Source organism: Chamaea fasciata, unplaced genomic scaffold, assembly GCF_029207755.1.
Source record: "Chamaea fasciata isolate MVZ Bird 193981 ecotype frontalis unplaced genomic scaffold, bChaFas1.0.hap1 SCAF_2, whole genome shotgun sequence".
NCBI lineage: Eukaryota > Metazoa > Chordata > Aves > Passeriformes > Sylviidae > Chamaea > Chamaea fasciata.
Window position 1 is genome coordinate 46,829,188 of NW_027094087.1, and position 23,276 is coordinate 46,852,463.

At 36.5% G+C, this 23,276-nt stretch overlaps 1 protein-coding gene across 6 annotated transcripts in view; it reads left to right on the top strand.

Moving 5' to 3' along the window:
• The window catches only part of PAN3 (poly(A) specific ribonuclease subunit PAN3), a 97,930-nt gene that overhangs the window by 9,327 nt on the left and 65,327 nt on the right, over nucleotides 1-23,276 (top strand). For 5 of the 6 annotated variants that reach the window (XM_066175939.1, XM_066175935.1, XM_066175937.1 and 2 more), the window contains exons 2-5: nucleotides 3,913-4,034; nucleotides 12,921-12,987; nucleotides 15,030-15,100; nucleotides 17,183-17,245. In XM_066175939.1, the coding sequence (XP_066032036.1) occupies nucleotides 3,913-4,034; nucleotides 12,921-12,987; nucleotides 15,030-15,100; nucleotides 17,183-17,245 (323 nt within the window). The remainder of the gene's footprint in view (nucleotides 1-3,912; nucleotides 4,035-12,920; nucleotides 12,988-15,029; nucleotides 15,101-17,182; nucleotides 17,246-23,276) is intronic. The other variant, XM_066175941.1, reaches the window with a different exon arrangement.

A 23,276-nucleotide genomic window follows, 5' to 3' on the forward strand; every position in this document is an offset into this window, starting at 1 on the left:
CCTTTAACAAATAATAGCTAATTCAAGATTTTCCTAAAATTGCCTGAACTTATCGAAAGTTGTAATCAATGCCTTTAAAGAGAAAAGACAGACATCAGAACTTCACTGGTATTTTAATGGCATGGTGTATGGAATGTTTTGAAGTGTTTGCTTGCAGTTGTTCTGTAGGAAAGATTTGGATGGATAAATCAAATCTAGGGAGTGATGTGAATTAGTAAACACATAAGAATAAAAACTTTGAGGACTAAGGTATTTTTTTTCCAGCTTACGCTTCTGCTTTTTTAATACCACGCTTCTTGTGTGGTAAAGTGTGCCCACTTCTGCAGGCCTTTTATGGGTTGCTTATGATAAATAATTTTTCTAAACTACTGTGGTCTTCAAGAAGAAGTGAGAATTTCTGTTTCGCTAAATGTTTGGCAGAAGGAGGAGAAAGTTGTCTACTTCTCACAGAGAAGGCCAGGTGGCAAATACAGTAAAAATGCTTTGGCTGTTCAGATATTTGCTGGGCTATCAGCAGTGTGAAAGCTGAATATCCCTTTGAACACAAGTGGAGTATGTATTGAGCACTTCTTTTTTTCACTCTATAAGAAATGCAAGAATTACCTTTTTCATCTTTTCTGCTGGCTTAATTATCTGGCTAATTGCTACAGGAAAGGTGGTTTAAGGAAGCTAGTATTGAATTTTCTTTTGAAGGCAGTAGTTATACTTGCCACTTCCAGAGCATTCTGTTCTAAACCTGAGCTACTGCCAAGAAAACTGTCCTCTGCTCCGATGAGTGTACTTTTGATGGTTTTCTTTTGATTATTCTTGTGGAATATGCTTTCTTGTGCTCTGGGTCCCTCTGCTAGCAGTATGTTTCTAGACCATTTGGAAGAGGACAATAAAAATCCTTGGCTTTGAAAGCCATTTTGAAATTACTGTGGCACTAGTGGAACTGAGTGCTGTGGAGGTGGGTCAGCAGTGGAGTACAATGATTTGTTGGAGTGGCACAAGGAGGCTGATTGGTATGGCCAAACCATAGCACTTCAGCGCAGAGATGGTCTTCCTGCAGCTAGATAAAAGAAAATTTTGTCGAGTAGCTTCTGCTGTTTGAAGTGCCCAGTTAGATATCCCTGTGCCAATAGCTTTAATTATAGCTTTGAGCAGCTTTAAGTGTCTTGGATAAGCTTGCATAGCAAATGCCAGCAGTAGAAAGGCTGCAGTGTCAAAGATCCCAGCAGCATCCTCACCCTGCTCAGCTCTGGGGTTGCTGCCCAAAGCCTGCTCCTGCCTGCAGCTTGACTTGCCTGGCACTGAGGGTGTTTCAGCCAGGGCAGGAGCAAAGCATCTGGTGCTGTGTCTGTGCCCTGGCAAGGTTACTGCCACAGGTTCAAGTGCTTTGTGTCAATATTGGGTGACTGAGCTGTACCACCTGTCTGGAGTTACTGCAGGCCAGCTCTGGGGCTTTTCAGTGTGGAAAAACTTGCAAGTTTTCATTTGCTTCTTCCCAGTTTGAAGAATTTTGTGCATTAACTGTATTTGTTCAAGGGAGAAGTGGAGGTACCTGGATTCTCATGATGACTCTAGCATAGTGAGGAGCAGTGGGAGAAGCAGGAAGAATAGTCTTTTTCTTACTTCTTCAACAGAGCCTGAAGGATTTGGAAAGCTGATGGTGTCATCTGAGGGAGTATCTTGCTAGTTTGTTAAAAATTGGATAGATACTATTTTCTGCCAAAAGCATAAGATAAAGTAGCAGATATACTGCTGAAAATTTTATAGTGTACCTTGAAATGACAGCTGTTCCTGGAAATAAAACAGTTTTTGCTGGTCAGTCAAGGTGTAGCATAAAAACTGCAGGAGTTTGATAATGGCTGAGTTATAGGCAGAGAAAGCTATATTGGAAATGTATTTTTAGAATAAATAAAAACCACAGTTAAAACCTTGAATAATTTACTGGCAAACTGGATTGAAACTGCTTACTATTAGACATGGATTTGCTATCTTTTTTATTTTCTTGTATGAACGAGTCCTAGTATTTTTCATGATGCCAGAAAACCCTTTGTAAAATGCTAACCTTCACAGTGTAAGTTAGGGACTGACTGTGGTAGGAAGGATGAGACACTAATTGGCATTACTGCAGATATTACTCTTTTCCATAGTACAGGAGGTGAACTATAAAATACTTTTCCTAGACTTCTGAATGTGATTTTCCCAAATGAAGGCATTTAAAAGACAAATCCAAAAAGTTTTGTCTTTTTTAGAGCTGCTGCAAGAGGACTTCTGAAGTTTCCATGTGGCTACTTACTTAAAATTATGAAGGAGTAGCCAGAGCATGGATCGTGGAGGGAGCTTTATTTTCCTATTCTCTTAGCTAACTTTGAAAATTTTTGTAAAAAGTAGCAATTCATTAATATTTAGCATCTTTAAAGTTTCTCTGGTGTTTCCTTCAAACCTACAGAATATACAAATAATGTTCTAGATTTGGCAGCAAAAGTTCAAGAATCTTTTTCTGTTGCAAAACTGATGTTTATTGCCACTGAGATACTCCATTTATTTGGTCTCTCACATACAGTTCTCCATTTGAACTCGTGTTGGTGTTACCCTCAGTGGGCTGATTCATGCAGCTCCAGTCTCAGGGGAGTGCAGCTGGGCAGTGTTTCCTTCTGCCTGTGGTGTGCATGCTGCTTGTCATCCTCCTCTTCCAGCCTTTCCTGTGGTTACGTATGACTGTACTCCTTTTGCTGTTTCCTGTGCCTAACACACGGAAATGGCTCACCAGGTTATGCAGTCTGTTTTGGAAGGAAAACTCCCGTTCTGATGAAAATTTAGGGTTTATAATATGCATTCCTTTAGCTGTGCCACTAAGTTGCATTTTATTTCCTTTGAGGATTAGGATCAGGAAGTTGTTTCCGGGTGTCACCACCTGGCTGCGAGTCCTCCCAGAAGTTCAAGTTGGATGGTTTGGTACAGGATGTTCCTCTGAGTTGGATGTGTGCCTTCCTACCTTGGAGCTACCCATTATTCATTCCTGTTGGCTTGCAGTGGCCTGGCCATACTGATTAGTGTTTTTATAATTTACTGTGGGGGCTTTTACAGAAGGTTCATTTGAACTACAGCCTGCATACCATTGTAAATGCTTTTGTTTTTCCTGTTGAAGTAATACCTTCTTGAGAGTTTTGTGTTAATTATGACAGCTTCTTGTTGTTCTTTGTAGTTTTTTTGTATTGAATTAATGTATTTCTGGTTAAAGTCTTGTATGTCGAAGCCCTTGTTTCTAGGCGGGATGAATTTCTTCTTGCATCCTTCACACTTGCTTTCAATCTAAAAGACTTTTTTGGCGACATTTCAGGAAATTGTTGCCACATTACAAAGAAAGAGATGATGAAAATTGTCTTTAGCTTCTAGGGAAGCATTTAAAGTGTTTGTGCTTTCTGTGAAAGGGTTTGAGATATTTTTAAATGTTTATTTTCTATATGTTACCCTTTAAAAGAGCCAGTGCATCCAGTTCAAAACTCTACTTAACACATATTTCCAAGAAGGGCATGCAAGAACTCGGGTTTCATAAAATAAGCTTGCCTCCTAGGTTTTTTTAATTGATTTATTTTCTTTCTGATATCATTATCATCTTTGTTATTCTTATTTCTAAAGTTCACACTCCTCATTGCTTCTTTCTGCATTTATGCTGTAACTTCATGATACAAATGCTCTCATTTAGTAACTTCTTTCATTAACTTCCTTTTCATGGCATGCACTATTATGTTTTTGGTTGTTTTGCTGAGAAACAGTAGTGTCATATTCTATTCCCCTGCCAAAAAAAAAACAAACCAAAAAAACAACCCAACAAACCATAAAATACATACTAGTGAATAAACCCATGGTTAAGGAAACTTTTTCTGAAGCATTTTTCTTTTTCTCTTTCTCTTTTCCTTTTAGTTCCCGGAATGGATGGTGGTGGGTTAGCTGATGCTAATCTAACGGATTCATACTTTAGCACCAGCTTTATTGGTGTTAATGGATTTGGAAGTCCTGCTGAAACGAAGTATCCCATGATTCAGGTAATAGCAGTGATTTGTATAATGTTTCATTAGTTCCGGCTGGTGTTAAACCAAAAAGGGAAAACTGCTCGAGAGGCAGGACAAAAATGTGTCCTCTTGTATGATATACTGAGTATATGCTCACTTTAATCTTGCAAATGGAAATGAAACAGTATCATTGCTTTTAAATTAACCTGTTTTTATTTGCCCTTACCTGAACTGTTGTGCATACCTAAACTTTGCTGCATACATTAACTGTGTTAGGTTTCTTTTCTGAATGTGACTTTCTAGATTTCTTTTTATGCTCATAGCTTTTGATAGCCTTTTGCTAAATATATAAAAATTAAATTTTGAAACTTTTCAAAGATCAAATGTCGCTGAAGGAAAATATGAACTGTCAAACCTGGAATTACTAGGCAAAAATTTCAGAATTTGTCAATTCAGACTCTGGTGGTGGTATGTTGAATTGATATTTAAATCTTCTGAAATGTTTCCTTGTATTTATAGTGCTCTGTAGAGGTTGGCATAGGAACTCCCATGAGGTGGAATTTATTGTGTAGGTAGTATTATGCAAAATTCGCAACAGAAGTCTGTTGTATTTAAAACCTAAATAAGTATCTACTGAATTAAGACATGAAGTACTATAATAACTCCGTCAAAGTGTTACACATTTTAAAAAACACACAGTCTGTCCCTGGAAGAAGATGGTCTGTCCTGTACTAAACAAAGCACCTTCTGGTAAATGAGAGAGAGCACAAGTCAAACAGTTCACACTGAGTCCTGACAACAACTCTCTTCTTTTATATCGAGGAAACTCTCCTTATGAGGTTACTTTGATCTCAGTTGTGGCTGTATTATGGATTGAAAAATAACTCAGCAAAAGGTGGGAATTAATTAGGTGTGTTCCTTTTTTTCTTTTGTTTGGTTGTTTGGGGTTTTTTTTACTGCATGTTTTCAAGAGGGCTGGATTTTTTTATTGGACAGAATTTCAGAGGTATGGAAATGCTTTCTTGATAGTTATGCATGATTTAAAAAGAAAAAAAAAATTAATCTCTGATCCCAAAGTGTACTGTCAAAGTGGGCAGTTACAAATTTTTGTATAACTGAGGTCCTATAATTTTAACACAAAGTCATTATGTTTTTGTATCCTTAAACTGTATTTTATAGAAACACTAGTCTTTCTAAACACCAATTTTTAATTATAGCTGTTTCTTCTAGAAAGACAGACAAGGCATGCATCTAACATGAATGCTCATAGGATTTTTAAATACTTTACTAATGCCTGAGATTACAGTCAAGGCATTATTGTTTCTCTTTGAGAAGAAATCAATGTGCCTCTTGCCCATTGGAGGATAAGGAAAATTATTTCAGAAGAACGGTTTTATTAGCGTTGAGAATGTGCTTACAAGCATCAAACTACTGTTTGAAAAGCATTCCTGTATTGATTTTTTTTCCTTTGAATCCTGTAATTTAAGTTCTTGTTTATGTAGGTAAAGCTGGTAATGCTGTCTGTTTCGACTGTGTGTTGGCTTCTAGGTTAAGTCCATACTGACAAAGTTTAGCCTCTTGAAATGAGATTTTCTGTGTCATTCAGCCATTTGGAGAACAAGGCAAGGGAGAAATTTTAGTGGGTTTGACTTTGAATAATACTAGTCCTTTATGGTTTGGAATGGAGACTTTGATGGATTGGTTAATCGTGTCAAGGATGACGCATCTTGCTTGCTTTCTCTGAAAATTTGCACAGATTGTCACTTGGTGAAACCTTTGCAGATCTGGTTTATATGGACCCACTGGAGACTTCCTAGATGTTAAATAATTTCCCAAAGATGTAATCTGCACTGGCATGTTCTGTCTTGGGTACGTTTTTGCAGTGGCAGCTCTGGCCTAATCTAGGACTTGCCTGAACTCAGAGCAGGAACGCTGATGAGCTTCATTTCCCTCTTTCCAGACTGAAGCAGCATGGAAGTGGATCTATATTTAATGAAAGAGAGCTGTATCTGTGTTAATTGGAGCAGAGGGGTTGGTAAGGGAAAAGAAACTTACGCTGTGGGCTTAGAGAAGCTGAACTGAAGATAAGTAAAGAAGAAACCAGGAAAGATTGAGCAAAGGGACTGAAGCAGAGAGGAGTCCTTGGTGGGACATTCACAGAATGGGAACTGGAATGGTACAAACACAGTACACAGAAACTGAAATCAAGTTTTCATAATGTAAAGGTGGGACAAAGTAGGGTGGAGAAAACAAATCCGTGTTCCTATTTCTCTCCAGATTCTCAAATCAAACTAAAGATACTAAAAATTTAGTGTTCTGCCATCAATGAAACATCAGATGTCTTCTGTAAAGTATTTCATTGACTCTCAGTTTTGCTTTCGCAGACACATCGGTTCCATCTGAGTTACTTTGTCATCTCTGGTGAATCTGTGTAGTTCACAAATAGATGCATCAGTGATGCAATATGAGACAAGCTCCTCAGCTTGTTTTTTTTAAACTGAGAGATTGCACAAACATGCATATAAACACACTCATAGAAAAACAGTAGTAAGATGCAGCAAAGTGTTAGGTAATGGTAAGTTTCTGTTGCCAGTGCAGCTTTGAAGTTATATTTGGAGTTGTATTTCTCATAATGTTGTGTAATTTTTTTCAGTGGGAAAATTATTAGTGGGACTTACTCATAACACAAGATGTGTGGCACATCCCTGTGTATTGAACATCCATTTGATATTTGGTTAAATGTTCATCGTGTGGTTCTGTGCTTTATTTCTGTATGCTGTTTGTATCCTTGTGAAGAATCTTAGTTGGCAGTGCACTTTTCGGTGCTGTTACAATTGTTCCATCGAACTTTGTGCAGTGCTTTCCATATGAAACAAGAAAGTAGTCTGCATTTTATAGATGCACCTGATGGTAAAGGATGGCAGTTAAACAAACAATGCCACAACAGTGCTGGCAAACAAAAGACCTGAGTTTTTGAAACTAATCTTTACAGTCCTAAGGTGAGGAATGGAATTAATGATCATCAGTAAAATACTTGGTTCAAGTTGCTTAACTGGCCTCACTTAAGCAAAGATAGTGAAAAAGTCAGTCTCTTTAGGGTATTGCTCATTTTTTGTTATGAAATAATCTTTCTGCTGTCCTTGTTTTATTCACTACATACGTCTCAACATAATCATCAGATATTCAATTGTTGAGTTGTCTTGACTAATTCCTGGCTAATCTCCAGAATGTGTTTGTCATGTGCAGCACATTAAACAGAGGTTTGTTGGAAAGAGTATGTGGTTGTATATGTTTGGGTTATCATAATGCATATATATCATGGAACCAGACTGCATCAAGCAGAGCTATATTGAAGTTTGCTGTTACCACATTTTTGTGTGCAATGCCTGATCTCTAAGAGTCAGTGTTAAGTAAGCAGCAAAAGGGAGGAAAGTGGATTATATCATGATGAATTGGAAGTGGATGTGCTGCTTTGACCATAAATAATGTAGATGACTAGTTGTCAACATTTCTGTAGAATGGCTATTTCTGACTTTTAGATTTCATTTATATCTGCAGAAGAACATTTTACAAGATCTTCAAAGTATCTTTGGGCTTAGATTAGTGGTGAAGATGCAGTTAATGGCAATACTCACTTTGCAATGGAGAAAACAGAGTAAAAGTACTTAGTACAGTTCAGAAGAGGCAGGATTTTTGAAGTGGCCATGGCTGTAATTCTTCCTTTTTCTTCCTTTCTGAAAAATATCTCTCTGCCTCATCCTTCCACTCCTCCTACTTCAAAGGTCTTTGCTGTTGGCCTACCTTTCATTGCCCCCCATCATCTTTTGTTACTTAGTTTCCTATTGACTAATAGTCTTCTGTCCTCATTAGTTTGTGTTTTTCCATTAAGACTGTTTTGTTTGACGTGTCTCTTCTTCCCTGAATCTGCATATGCTTTCATATACTGTATTAACAGCTTTGTTTTCCATCTTATCGAAGCGCTTCTTTTCTGTTTTCCGCTTCTCTAAGTAATACTGACTGCAGAGCAGGCCTGTGCAACACATGGCCCACAGGCTGCATGCTGTCCTCGAAGCTGGCTTTTTTCTTTTTGGCATAGCAGCAGTTGCCAAGAGACAGTCAGATGTGTGGTTCAGAAAGCAGCTCACTACTTTTGGCTTTCCCAGCAGTGAAGAAGCAGGAGCTGGCTGGCTGTGATGCCTCTAATGCTTGGCTGTTTGCTAAGTTGCCCTGTGTGTGCCACTTGGTTGACTGGTGTCACTATTCCTCTGGCATTAGTGCTGCCCTTTGAGTAATTTGTGACTTGACCAAAGATGCAGGTGGTGTGGAAAGAAGCTTTAATAGTATTACGTTGGGCTGTTCAAAGGGTGTTACAGCAGGATGAGGCAGAGAAGTATTGATGTTAAAGCTTTTAATGTTGTATTAGAATTGAGCAACTTGGTTGTAAGAGCATAAAACAGTAGAAGGTTCCTTCATCCATGTTGCTTCACAGAAATCTGTTTTTCTTTATTTTGATGGGGGGAGATTTTTAACTACATGGAGTTCGTTGGGCAGCAGGTTACGTAGAAAGGAAGGCTCTTATGTTCTCAAGCAATGGAGAAGAATTGGATTTGTTTGCTTTCGCCATGCAAATGTTCGTGTACTACGCATTCTTGAATAGCCTGAGAAGTAGCAACCATGCTCACCTCAAAGCCTTGCAGCTGAATAAATACAAAGATCTTCGTTGCTATTGCTGCATCTGCCAACAGTTGAGTAATAAAACTCTCCTTATAACACAGAAGCTTGTAAATGTCTTCATTTTTTAACTGTTGAGAACTGAGTGTAACTACAGATGTGCTATTTTAAATGCAAAATTATGCAATTGTTTTCATTATGCTTTCTGAAGAAATCCAGTTGCTTTATTTTAAGCAGTTGAGTGGGTCATTCTGAGATGGTGCCACATGTGCTAACTGTCAAATGCAGGTCTTGGATTGTTAGAAAAGCAAGAGATACCACCCCGTGTAGGTCACAGAATCTGACAACTAAACAATGTCATAGCCAAACAAATCAATCTTAATCTTTTGCAGAATGACTGTTTGTACTCCAGTCAACATAATTCCAAAATGTATAAAGAAATATTCTGAAATATAGTTCCAGTGAAACTAAGATGAAGAGACTAGATTGTGACATACTGCAAAATATTTTGACATGATATGCTTAGCACTGAGGGATGACCATGAGGAAAATCCATACTTTCTCAGGGTTAGGGCAGGGAATTTGGAGATGAAAGGACTAAATATCAACTCTTATGTGTTTTGGAGAAAAGAAATGGTGGAGAAAAAAGGAAAGTCACTTCAAGATAAATCTTATAAGTTATGCAAAACTAGATCTAATTGTCTGCATCAAAGTTTTATTAGTGCTTTATCTTGATGAGAACTTTGTAATATACACTTGAGGGAGATGAAAGTAAAGCAAACTTGCCTTAAGTCCAGATATAATTTTGGGGTTTGTTACTGAATATTGAAGAGTGGAGGCAAAGTGGTGTGTTCCTTTTAGAAGATGGGAATGTTTGATGTAACAAAATGATGTAACAGTATACTTCTCTTCCTAGTATACTGCACGGAGGAAGTGAACTGCCTGAGGTAAAACATTGCTGAAAGGTCAAGGGTGATGATCCTTCCCTTCTGTCCAGCAGTGGTGAAGTCACACCTGGAGTGCTGGGCTTCTCAGTACATGAGAGACGGGAATATACTGAAGAGAGTGCAGTGAAGGGTCACGAAAAGGATATGGCTACTGGAGCATCCCTCCTGTGAGGAAAAGCTAAAACAGGAACAACTTTTAAATTCCGTTCAAGGGAGAAGGGCAGGATGTATGCCAGCCAACCATCCTAGTTGAATTTTGAGTACTGTTTAAAGAGCCTCAGCAGATCATAGCAATTGGCAGGCAGAGAAAAGAAGTTTATAGAATTGAGTGTTTTACTTGGTTGTCACAACGTTGTCTTTCTGTATGAACTTCCATTTGATAAAAGGCCTGATGTACTGAAACCGTCTGAAGCTCTCCTATATGTGTGCTTTCCTTCCCTGTCAGGCTTAATATTCAGTTTTCTTCCATGTTAATGGTTGCTTTTGCCTTTCTGGAGCTTTCATCCCTTGGGCTTGAGGTGCTTACAATCTTCTTGAAATTGAGTTTATATAAAGAATAGTTCAACATCATTAGAAGGGGTTGAGAAGTGTTGTTTAAAATCAAAGCTACCTTCTGGAAAATACAAATAGCAAGCAGCACTTTTGTGTTCTTTTAATTTTTTTTTTTCTTTCAGGACCTTTTTGGTAAAAATCAGATACAGGAGTAGCCTTCATTAAGACTAATGTATTTGGGTGTGGTGGAAATCTTAATATTAAAACAGTTTAGAAAGCTTTTACTGATTACATGCAAGTCTTCTATGAATAATGTTAAGGTAAGAAGCTTGTGCATGTGTAATAGAAGTGAGCAAAATGAAAAATTCATGATCATGATGTAGGATTCTAACTACAGGTTACAAGCAGTTGTTAAGGCAAGAGCTGCCCAAGCTTTGGTTTTTTTGAATCCTGGTGTGTGTAAGATGTGTTTGCACCTTGGATGGAAACTTGACTTTGTAAAAGCACAGTTGATGTGCACAGATTTGGGTTGCACTGTGCTTTCAGAATTCAGAACAATATGCTCTGTCACAGTCTGCCTTGTGTGCACTGTATGTTCTCAGTGATCGTGTCAGCGCTGGTTTTCATCATCTCTGACTTCTGTTCACATTGAAAGTCTGTTGGTTGAATGTTTAACTCCTGTACCTGAGGGTGGTGAATATTGATGGAATAAAAGTACTTTGTTCCATGTTTAACCTATGTGCTTAACCAGCTTTGGTACCAACACAGTTCTCAATATCATATTTACTCCTGTTTCAACAAATCATTACCTTTTTGCATTAAAGCAAAACTTATAATAAGTGTAATGTATTATAAGTATATTAATAAATGGACATCAATACTATTTTTATCTACACCTGCACAAATCTTGTGCAAATCTGAAAGGTTCCCTCTAGGAAATTTCTTCTTAAACTCCTTTGTTTTATGAGGATTGGCGTGGATGTCTCAAATGTCAAAAAAACCTGCATAACAGGGATGATTTTGAAAAATCAAAGATCATCAACTTCTTTCAATTGAATTTCTTTCCATTGCTTAGGAAGGGAATATGGTGTATGATTACTTGAGCTACTATAATCCAGAAGTTATTTTGATGTATTTTTATTCTTGGTTTGATGATAGTGAGCAATAGGATGAGTTTCTTTGAATTTGGGCAAAGTTTGTCAATTTACTGTGGGTCTCAAGGCGGTAACTTGTTTTGTAAAAATAAGTCAGCTTTGTTTCACTAGACCCATGCCTTTTGTGTATAGAATTGTTTATCACTTAAGCAGTTAGTGATATTTATATTGTGTCAGGTCAGTATATTTAGGAGCAAGAGACATGTGGCATCAAAATAAGGAAAGAGCAGCTAGCAAACAGCTTGCTTGAAGTCTTGAAAGAGCTGAAGGTTTACGTGCTATTTACATGTTGTAAGCATTCCATATAAAAGCTACTTTACACCATCTACTCTTTTAGATACAAGTTCTAAAACCAGCAGCTCCTGGTGCAGTTTGTGGTGTTCTGAAAACTGCAAGTGTTGGGAGACTTGAATTGCAGTAGTTTTACAGTTCTGCTATATTGGATAGCACTCCTGCTTCTACTGGTTGTCCTCTGTTCTTACCAAAATTACTCCAGAGTATTGATCTTTGTGGTCAAAAATTAGATGAAATGGCATTGAAGTGTAACATGGTAAGCTTCTTGCCTTTGTCACCAACATTGAGACTGGCTGTGGAGAAAAATAACCATAAAGAGCAACCCCAGTGGCCAGTTCTGAGTCACTCTGTGTCTAGACTACTAAAGGAAACACGACTGAAAACTTTGCTTGATGCTTAGGGCCAGCTGGCATAAAATGGCCTGTTTGTGCTGATGTGTGCTCACCCACTAAAGCAGAGTCTGCATGCAAACTGTCAATTGGAAGGGTTCTCAAACCTTTTCACTGCTGAATAGAGCCTGGAAATTGGCTGGGAGACTCTGGGTTGATGTGGGCCAAAAGCATGTCAGGGAGTATTTTAACAAATTAGTGGTTGTCTCTCTCAGTGATGGAGAACGCTTCCTGACCTTGCTTTCCTTTTCTTCTCACAGTTTTTCTTCCTCTTGGGAAGCAGTAAAAGAAAATAATAAGCAGGAGAAAGGAGAGACACATTAAAACTTCTCTATCAAAGAAGCAGTAGCCCTTAGAGCAGCACTGCTTCACTTTAGTCCAGTTTATTGCTAGCTGATATCTCTAGAGGAATGTAGAAGCAAGTAGAGCCTAGGACGAATGTTAAAAGGGCTTCAGATATCCTGCTGACTTGGAAGAATGGGATGTTTTGCTGAAAGGTCTCAAAAGGTTCTTTTGTTTTTAAAAAGAATCGATCAGGTACTTAAGTATTTTTCATCGGAGAAGTTTCATGTTGTGGTGATAGTATATTAAAGGGAGGAGTTGTTTCAGGAGTGCAGCGTGAAAGACTGTTTTAAGGAGATAAGTAATTGTCTTATCTAATGTTTTCACGACATGCAGGAAGAGAACCATAGGTTTGGTAGATCCTCCTCATTTAGAAGAAATTAATGAAGATAGTGTTTAATTTTAATATACAGTAATTTTTGGTTTGCATTTCTGTTGTGCAAAATGTTTTATTTTACTAAACATTTTTGTCAATTACAAATCTGTTTGCTTAGCATATTTACTAAATGGGGGATGAGCACAAGTTTTGTAGTCTGTCCTTAAAACTTTCTAAGGGTCATCCCAATGCCCTCACTTAGTCTGTTAAGGCTTTATTTTACATGTGTATACTTTCATCTTTTATTTTTACAGAGGATGACAAATAGCAGCAGCTCCCCTAGCCTTGTCAATGACAGTGCCAAGCAGTATGCCGGCCATGGTAAGTATGTTTAAAGTAATACATATAAAAGTATGTTTGAAAATTTGAGAGATTGATTTTCATGAAACTGAGGCTTGAGGGAGTGTTACTTATTCTCTGATTTTGAGATACAGCAGAACTTTATTTTTTAACAGTAGTGTAATGAACTCAAAGTTTTACCTTTTTTTGCTGTGAGGGAAAAAACTAGAAAAGTCATTATCAGTCTTGTCACTTCAAGTGAGGTGTTAGTTTGGATATCCACTGTGAAGCACTGATAGCTTAAGCATTCGTTGCCTCACTGTAGTATCCCTTTTTAATATGCTTCTTGGCTAAGTTATTGTGTGGGATTAGTGTACAGGTGTTTTCTGTTAAATTTAGGGTGTGTGGATTTTGTGAGATGTCATGTAACTGATTATTTTTAATAACTATAAATGTCACATAACTGATTTTTAATAGCTGTTCAGTTTTGTCATGCAAGCAGTATTTTGCCGCTTACAATTTTTTCCTTTCTGTAGGAATGTGTCTTATATATATGGTTGTCAGCTGAAGAAAATGTCTTGATAGTGGAGGCCTGTGTAGTCACTAAATTATTATGGAGGGTGTATTGAGCTTTGTAATGTGCTTTTCAGAATCACTGCAGATTATTTCAGCTGTAGCTGTTAAATTAAGTTCTTTAAAGAAGAGGGTACTGCTCCCTTATGGCAAGGGCATACATTTAAAATAAATTTCTGCTTTGAAAATTGCTGTGTAAATTATGCTCTAGAACTCCATTTGCATGTCTGACCCTGCAGCTAGTCTACTTACTAGGATTATAATTTTTTAAGCATGGTGGTAACTACTATAAAATGAACTTGCTTGAAAGTCAAAATTTGTGGGTGTTTTCTTGTGGTTTTTTTCCTCCTAGTTTATTTCCAGTAGGCTTTGAGATTAACTCTGCTTCTTTTGTACCACTGAACAATTAGCTATTCGAGGCAGTGGAGGTCTCCAGTTTTAAATGCAGTCAGAGTTTGACTGTGATAGGCCAAATAGTAATGGTGATGCATGTCAAGGAGAGAAACCAGACCAACTTTCAGAAACCATTTTAAATTTTGTCGTGTCTCAGATTCTTCTCCCTCTCTCTCCCCGGCTCTGCCAAGCAGTGCTTCACTTGTAGAATTGCCCTTTTAGGGAATATTTGTTGTTGAACAAATATAAGATAAATTCTCTGTTAAGAATTTAATGTTGAAGAAAGTGTTTCATCAAAACACCAATGTTTACAACTGGCAGTCATCTGCTAATTTCACAGTTTTAGCCGTGTAGTTTGGAGTTTTAAGTTGCATCTCTGGATGTTATACAGTTTTTGATACTTCAGCTCTGGGATAGATGAATAGGAACAAAGAAAAGGCAATAAAAAGTTATTAATGGGATGGGGACTTCTGCTATCCTTGGTTCTGATTTAAATTTGATGTGCATAACAGTGACAAGACAAGCAAAATCCACATCGTTATTTATAAGACCTGTTACAGAGAAGATTGCTAATTTCAGGTAATCAGAGATCATAGAATTATAGGATCTTTTATGCTGGAAAAGACCTTTTAAGATGGAGTCGAACTGTTATCCCAGCACTGCCAAGTGCGCTGCCAAAGCTTTCCCTCAGTACAGCATTTACACAGTGCCCCTAGGGTATGGTGACTCATGCGCTTGCCCTGGGCAACCTGTTCCAATACTTGTCAGGCCTTTGGGAGGATCTTCTGGTGACTTGGAAACATTGTAGTGTATCATCTACAGGGTTAAAAATGGCATGCAAATGTAAGAGCACTTACAAGAGATGACGGCTGTGAAATGTTAGGTGGCCTTTAAATAGTGTCAGTAGCAATTAAACTTACTGAATTCCGTTGATGAGCACCATTTCAATTAAGCAGTTGCACATAGTCTAATAAATGCTGGGGGGTTTAGTAGTGTGATTGCTAAACTTAGCTTTGTCAAAAGGATTGTTTCCATACAGAAATAAGTTTAAAAATATAAATTTTCTTTTAGTAGTGTGTACATATATATAACACATTGGTTTTACATTGGTTTTATAGATCCACTAACTTCACCAAATTCATCCTTGTTTAATGACTTTGCTGCCCTCAGCGTGTCTCAAAGGAGGAAGGTAGGCAACAACTAAATCATAAGTAGCATATTTATATATGAGTTGACAGGGAAGAAGATCTGGAATAACTTGAAATGCTACATGAAATAAGGATAATTCTTCTGATGTTACTAGATTTATTTTAATGTGTTGCTGCTGATATAAATAAGATCTTATTGCTTCATTTTTGCTGCATCAGATCAGACTGCTGCTGCTGCTATTAAGAAATACTGCAGGCACTTGTAAACTGAAGGTTATGGAATATGAAACTCAGTACGTAGCCCTTTGAATTTGAAATCAAATTAATTTTATTCTGCTAAGGGACATGTGACCTGCAAGCCTTTATGGCGGCAAGTTCAGAAGAATATGTTAAGAATCATTTTCCCATTTATTTGTAAGTTATGTGATAGTAATTATAACAGTTCAAAATGCATTTGGGTTAAAAGACACTGTTATCAATCGGGAAATGAGGGTTTGGGTTTTTTCCATCCCGCTAATTTATATCGAGAAATCTTTCTTTTGCTGAGGGCTAGACAGCATCTTCAAACACCTTTGACCTGCAGTTGTGCAGGTTGTCGTGTTTTCCAGTTACACACTCAGTGGCTGGAATAAGAGACAAAAGTTTGATTACATGAGAGTTCCTTCTCATTTTTATCAACCCTCGCTTAGCAAAACCAGACATTACCTTGTCCCTACCAGTTACTAAGTTTTACTTTCAAGGGTGACTTTCATGTTCTGCTACTTTTTAGCCACATTATCCTGAGCTGTCCTGTAGTAAATAATGAAAGCAAGATACGTGAGCATATGTTCTGTGTTATTCCTGCAGGTGAAGATTGAGCCTTAAAGATAATTGCTATAGTTGGTCCATCATGCTGTTTTTTTAAATTAAATGCTGTTGTAGAACATTAACTTTCTGATATTATGATGTATCTAAACTACATGGAATATCTGCATTGCTCTTTTCCTTAATGCCAGTACAGTGCACTGAAAGTTGGATGTAAAGAACTATAAATGTGTTGCTTATCCACTTATCAAGGCTGGTAAAAATGAAAAATAATTGTACATTCCTCCTTAACACAGGCTTTGAGAGCCAGTATATACACACGTCTGTTTGTACCTGGGTGTAAACTTGTGCTTGTGTGTGAACCACATACACCAAAGAAAATAAGCTATCCAACCAGAAGTATTGCAAGAATGACCACTGTCTCTAAAAATTACTTTGAAGTTAAGCAATACAAAGTGAAAACAAACCAATTAATGTTTGCTTGTATAGCACAGATACATCAAAGCTCAAATAGTAATTCAGAGTGCTACTGACTTGGTCCTTTTTTTCCTCAAGAAGAAGAAGCAAATTAAGGCACTGGCTGCTAAAATAGTATTAAGTTTTATCTGTGAAATTGATTAACTTGGATGTTTTTTCTAGTCAGCATTTCAGCTATAACTGGCATTAATTAAAAGAGGTTTGTTTTTCTTTGCATATTAATAATTAATTTTTTATTATGACTGCTATTTTGTAATGTATGCTTGTATTAAAGGTTGTTAAATACTACTAATGGAGACGTCTTCATAAAATGCTGCTTGAGCTCTGTAAATCTAGGCATCCAGGCTCCCTCTATAGTCAGCACAGGGAGATGAGTAGTTTAAAGAAACATTTAGCTCTCTCTGAGAAAGATACTTTGGAAATGATCAGATGTTGGTGATTGCTTTAAGTGGACAAAAATTGATGGCTAAAGTTATGAGAAATTAATAAGTTTTGTGACTGAATTTTGCTGCCAGTCAATACACTGCAAGTAGTTATTATGATGTAGGTTTTAAATGTTTTTAGTATTTTTATTACAATATCCAAATTATCTGAAATGATTTCCTTAAAAGCACTAAATGCTTGAGAGCCAGGTATTTAAAAACTTGCATGATTCCCCTCTAACCCATTAACTGGGGTTTGTTTAGAGCTTAAGCAGTGGGGTTTATTAGGCCAGTGCTTGGTGCCTATTGTATAAAGGGAGCCTTGGTGACTAGCTCAAATGTAGGTGTTTACAACATCTACTATTTGAAGAAAATCTCCATTATCTTACCAAGTCTAAGGTTTTGTTTGTTCTGAACTAGCTGGCAAAACCAGCATTTCCTTCGTTTATCACTGACTTGGAGGACAGATATAATACAGTCTTGGTAAGTGAATAAAGAACGATTGCTTTCCTTTAAAAATATCACAATTCTAATTTGTAACATTTTGAAGTATTAAGTTACCTGGAACTATGTAAAAGCTGCATGTTTGTGTTGTGTAAAGCTGAGTAGTTTCTGTAAAAGCATGTACTATGTAGCAAGCTTGTTGTTTGTCTCTGGGTATTGCTAATCATGTTATGCTAGTAGCCCTTTAACAATGGGCAAGCCATATAGAGAAATATTTGAGATCACTAAAATACTAAACATAAGTTGATGATTGTAATTCTGAATATCCTTGCTTTTTAATTAGATAGTATTTTTGAAACTAGTTAGTATGACTGAGCTATTTAATTTGCTTTTAATTTTGATTTTTAGAGCCATTTTTCTTTCTGTTTAAAAAGTCAGCATAGTCCTTGAATTTTTATGAACACACTCGAGGCAATCTCTGTTTAGAAATTATTAAATTGCATTTTAATTTTCAGGAAAGCTAAGATTACTGTTTAAAGACATTTTTATAGGATACTTAAAATGAAATCAAAGGAGCTAAGTATTTCTGTAGATGGAGCCTTGGTGGAGGTTCTGTCAGCTGTAGAACCTTCTGAATTTACTGTCTGGTTTTTGTAACTCCACATGCAGTAAGACAAATAACCTTGAGTGAATTTCCTATAAGAGATTTTTAGGTAAGTATTAATCTACAAAGCACAAATAGGATTTGTGAAGCATGGAATAAATGCTAGACTTGGTAATAGACTAACACTCTTTCCCGAGAATAATGTCATGCTTATTTAATTTTTTTCTCCAAATACATGTTATGCTTTTTAAAAATAGGGTGGCATTCTGAACTTGAACTTCCTGAGTGTTTCCTAAATTGACTTTAGCCATTATCTAGAAGAGTGCTCCTCTCTAAACCTGAAATGATCTGTCTGGAAAAGTTCTTGCTTTCATTTTGGTGCTTCTGGTAAACAGTTCATGTGTGACATGACTGATCAGAATCTGCTGTCAAGGATATGACAGCTTAATGCACTAAGATGACAATTCATTATGAATCTTTTGTTTAAATTTGTTCTGAGACTGTTGCCACCAATCCAGGCTAAAAGGTTCCTGTACTTGTCACGGGTCAGCCTTACAGGATAATGAAGGACATTTCCTTTTACTTTTTACTTTGTTTTTTCATACCTTCAATCCTCATGAAAACTGAACTCTTACCAAAAGTTTCTAACACTGACTTATTTCCATTTCATTTTTTTAATTGTTCAGTCACACCTAGAGGAGGTCCATTAAGGTGAGAATAACTTCAGTTCATAGGCTGCAAGGGGTGAACTAATTGTTGTACTGAACAATTTTAAACACAATTTTAATGCTGCTTTTTTATGTATTTTGAAGAATTTTTTTTTTCTAGAACGCCTTCCATTGGTTTTAGGTGAGTAAAGACAAGGACAAAACCTCTAGATTAGAAAGGAAAGTATAAGAGATTATCTGAATTGTTGCACCTGTAGAGGGTACAGGTGTTCAGTGTCATCTATGGAGATTTACAGCAAATGAGACTGGACAGCAGACTTAATTAATTTACTTTGATCAGCAGAAATAAATGTGCATAGAAAATTATTTGAAGCAAAGGCTGCCTACCTGTAAACCTAGTCTGCGTAAGTGTAAGCTTTTTAATGAGTATGACAAGCGTTTGACCTCTCAAGTTAAAAGAAAACAGTAAAGATAACTTCAGGTCCTGAAGATATTAAATTCTCAAGGCTTAAATGGTTGCTATTTTATTTTTGAGTGTCCTGCCTCCCATCTAATTTTGTTACCTGTTGAGAAGCTATATTTCTTTCCAGCTCTATCTTGACACCTCTGATACCTGATCATTATCTACTTCAGTGGTGTTCATTGAAAAGCCATATGTGCTATGTTTAGTCTTGCTGAATTTACTTCTCATGAAAATGTGTCGAGTCAGTTTTCACCTTTCAGAGCCTCCTGCATACAATCTCAGAAGCACAAATTGTGTTCTGATGAGTTGAGGTTTGGTCAAGCATCATATCACTGTGTTCTAAAAGACAATTACGGCATCACAGACTTTCTAATGTACTTGGGCTACATTTATATTGCAAACCTAAATTTTTCCTTCTAGGATTTATATACCCTTACTGCAATAATAAAACATTATAGTTGATGCTAAAAAAAGTTGTTGCAGCAATGCAGAAAGAATATGCCTTATGAGAAAACATAATAAATGTTTGTAGGTAGTACCATGGTCTAAAATGCATTACAGGGACATCATATAATGCAATCTGCTTTACGTTTTTCTTTGAAATAGTTACTGGAATTGTTCCTTGGTTGTGTGCTCTGTCCTAGTTATTACTATTTAGATAAATATGTATTTTTCACTTCTAAGTGTGTCATGAGAGAATGTATTATTCGCTTTTATTTTTGTGTGGATTAGTGATCATTATGATACATAAGTCAAATTATAAAAGCATTTCCCTTTAAAAATATGTAACACTTGTACATTTTGTTGCCTCATCCTTTTGTGTATTTGAAGTCAAGTAACTTCAGATGTAACTGTTATGCTAGATGCTTATGTTTGTATTTACAAGCTTTGTTTTACTCTTGCTATGCCAAGGTGTATATAGTCTTCAAGAGCAATTTGCAGTAAAAATAATTAACATTTTTTTAAAACTTGTGCACACATTAGTTGAAGGCACTATGCAAATATTTAAAGCAGCAAGAAAATAATACCACTTTTGAGAAATCATATATGTGTTAAAGAGCAGAGTAAAAGCTGCATCAGTCTTTAACCCTCTTACCTATATATTTGGTGACTGTGCATGATTTTCCCATTTGTAAATAAAGAAAAATTTCTGTCCTATTAAAAGAAACCTTCAAACATTAAGAAAACCTGTGGTTTGTCCATAGTGTTCACTTAGCAGTGGAGTTTTTGAAAGTATATCTTGGGATGGTAGTACTCTGACAAATCTTCACTACAGTTAGAGCTGTCTGCTTTAATGGTGGTAGAAAAAAAATCTACTTTTCTGCCAGTTTACATCAATTCAACAGGTGATTTGAATTTCTTAGTAAAGAAATTTGTCAGTACAACTAAATCCATGCCAGGATTTAAAGTTGTGCTAATGCATACCTTATCCCAACTTAGCTAGGCTGAAAAATTGATGAGAAAACATTTGGCTTAGTTTTGTCAGTTTTCCTGCGTCTGAACTCTTCAAGATTTTCATGCCTTCAGCATATATACTCATGAAATAAACTTATTAGTATGTTCACCTGAAAAGTTTCCCTTAGCTATGATTTAAAATGCCTGATGCAGTGCCTGATCTATTGCATCTCTAAAATTTTTTTTTTAAACCATGAATTTTCTTTTTTCAGTGATCAGATGTGTTGCTCTGGAATAAGACACATTTCCATGCCAAATGTCACACTTAAGTTTTCTTGGGATAGAAGAATACATCTTCTTTCTCTCTGTATGATAGTTTCCAAATAGTGAAATTCTGTCCCCAGCCAAACCCAGGTTTTCATGAGCAATCTGGATGGAAGGGTGCATAGTCTGTTAAATTAATGTAGCCTCAATGTGTAGTATTGGAAACTTCAAAATTATAAGCGTGTAGGCATTATAAATATTAGCATAGTATTTTTTTTCTCAAGGGAAAAAAACTCTGCACCCCAAAAAATAATACCAGCCAACCACATAATTATTTTTAAGCTGTTGACCAAACTCCTATTCCATTTTTTTGTGGATATCAAAAATTCAAAAATAGGTTCCAGCCTTCAGAAGCTGAGATACAAAAGACCACAGGTGTGGTCTGCCTGTCTACCAGTGGGAGGTTGTAATAAAATAGAAGAGGCTATTTTGGTTAGCAATTAACCCAGTCTTTGTAAAGGCATTTTGCGGCTTTATTGGCTACAAAACTTAAACAGTTTAACTGCACTTAAAAGACAGCTTTTCTTTTTCATATTTCCATTTTACAAATTCATTAGGATATTCCTGTTGACCATAACTCATGTTCAGATGTAACACTTAACTGGGTTCAGTAATACACAGCAATAGAGTTGTACTCATAGTTAAAGTACTGCTTAGTTGATTGTGACTGTATAGGGGCTCAGTAGCATATTGAAGTTCATATCTATCTCTTGGTGTTTCAAGTACTGTCTTATTCCAGCTAATTAGTTATGGTTGTTGGGTGAAAACAGCAATATTGACAGCAAGAACTTTTATTTTGGTTTTAGTTTTGAAGGTACAATAAAACAGAAATTGCTCCTTTTTCAGTAGACTAACAACCTAGCTGAGTGTTTAACCTCTTTTTAAATGGTCTCTTTGCCATTAATTTTTTCTAAAAAAAAAAGTCTTTCAAAAGCCAGCACTGAAATTTAAAATTGTGTGTCTCACGTAATTTTGATAGTACAGTAGGTAGTACAAGTAAAGTGTGAGTTTTTATAGCTTTTTTTTTTTTGTCTGATAATGTAATATTTTATTGTTTGAATGTGCGGATACAGTCAGCTCACTGTACAACAGATGAGCCCTAGCTAATGCTGCTGTGATACCTTTTAGCTATAGTAATTTAGGTAATGCTGCTTCATTTAACCTGTGATGGAGAGAAGGCTTGAGATGATTTCTATTTGGTTTGATAGTAGAAGCACATAGACAGCATTACCACAGTTCAGACTCTTCACAATACTTTGAAACACATTAGCCTGCTCACCTGTTTGTGTGCTAGACTTAATTAGGTATGTTTTGGTACTAAAAAGGTCTTGTAAATCTAATTCAAAACCTGCTAGTGGTAAATGCATTTTAAGGAACAGAAATGTAATTTGGGACCTGAGTGATCCTGAAAAAAATCGAGTTGTAGATCTTCCGTAGAAGAAAACTTTGCAATTGTGTAGTTTGATTTGTCAGCTTATCTACACTTAAATACTACACAAAAGTCTTTACAGTTTGAATGTTTGTAGATGTTTTCTTGTTTAAATTTATTCCCCTAGGGCTGCCATGGAACGTCTTACACTAGAGCTCAGTTTAATCCTGAATCAGAAAAAGAAAGTGTGATGCTGCCCACTATCCTTGAACCAGGTGAAACTAGGGGCAAAGACACTGTTACAGCAAATAGTAGGAAGAAAATAGAGTTGCTGAACACATTCCCAAAGTTCTTGTTGAATGAATGAGAACCAAGTAATTAAACTCACTTGAGGAATACTTTCTGCATGGGCTAGTGAAGTAAATCGTCATTAGTAGTGTTCTCATGTGAAGAGGCTACTTAGGAAGGACTTGTTTTTGTAGTGGCTTTCTTTTGTTTCAAGTGTAGTGTTTTTCAGACTTTAGGGGTTTATCTTTCCTAAGAATTTTGCCAGCCAATAGGCTCCTATTGTTAATTGCTGGCAGCAGCTTGGTTCTGCAGGGCGAGGGTTATAATTACTAGTTATGGTTGAAAATGCTTACCGTTCTCACCCTGGGGGAAGCTAAGCTGTTGCTAGCAATTAAAGGTAGTTAGCTTTTCCCTGCCTCATGTCAACATTTGCAGCCAGTAATTACTGCATCTGAACAGTTGTTTTTTTTACCTCATAGACTGTAGGGAAGGCAAAAAAACAATCATTTTTGTAAACGTCCAAGAGAAATTGTCCCCAAGCACAAAAGTTTGGTTTATTAGTGCAGATTGTCATGCCCTCTGTGTTTTAGGTAGATATATGTACATATTTTTATATATATGTATGTATATATTTTCAGAAATGATCAGTGGTCAATGAGTTCTTACTCATTTTAAGGTGAACAGTTTGTGTTGCTTTATTTCCTGCTCTGTGTAGAGGTCAGGGATATAGCAAAGTTGATACACTTATTCAAACTTCTCAATCTATTTGCTTTCCCTTCTTTTGAATCTCTTTTCTTGGCAGATACTCTGTTTTCTGATACCCTTTAAATTCAGATTGCATTTCTAAATCAGATCCAAGTTTGCTCATTGAGAACAAGTGTTATTTAGAATGACTTTGGTGCACACAGACTAAAATTTATTTCTAAGTGTTAATATTGTACATTCCATCTTCTAATGTC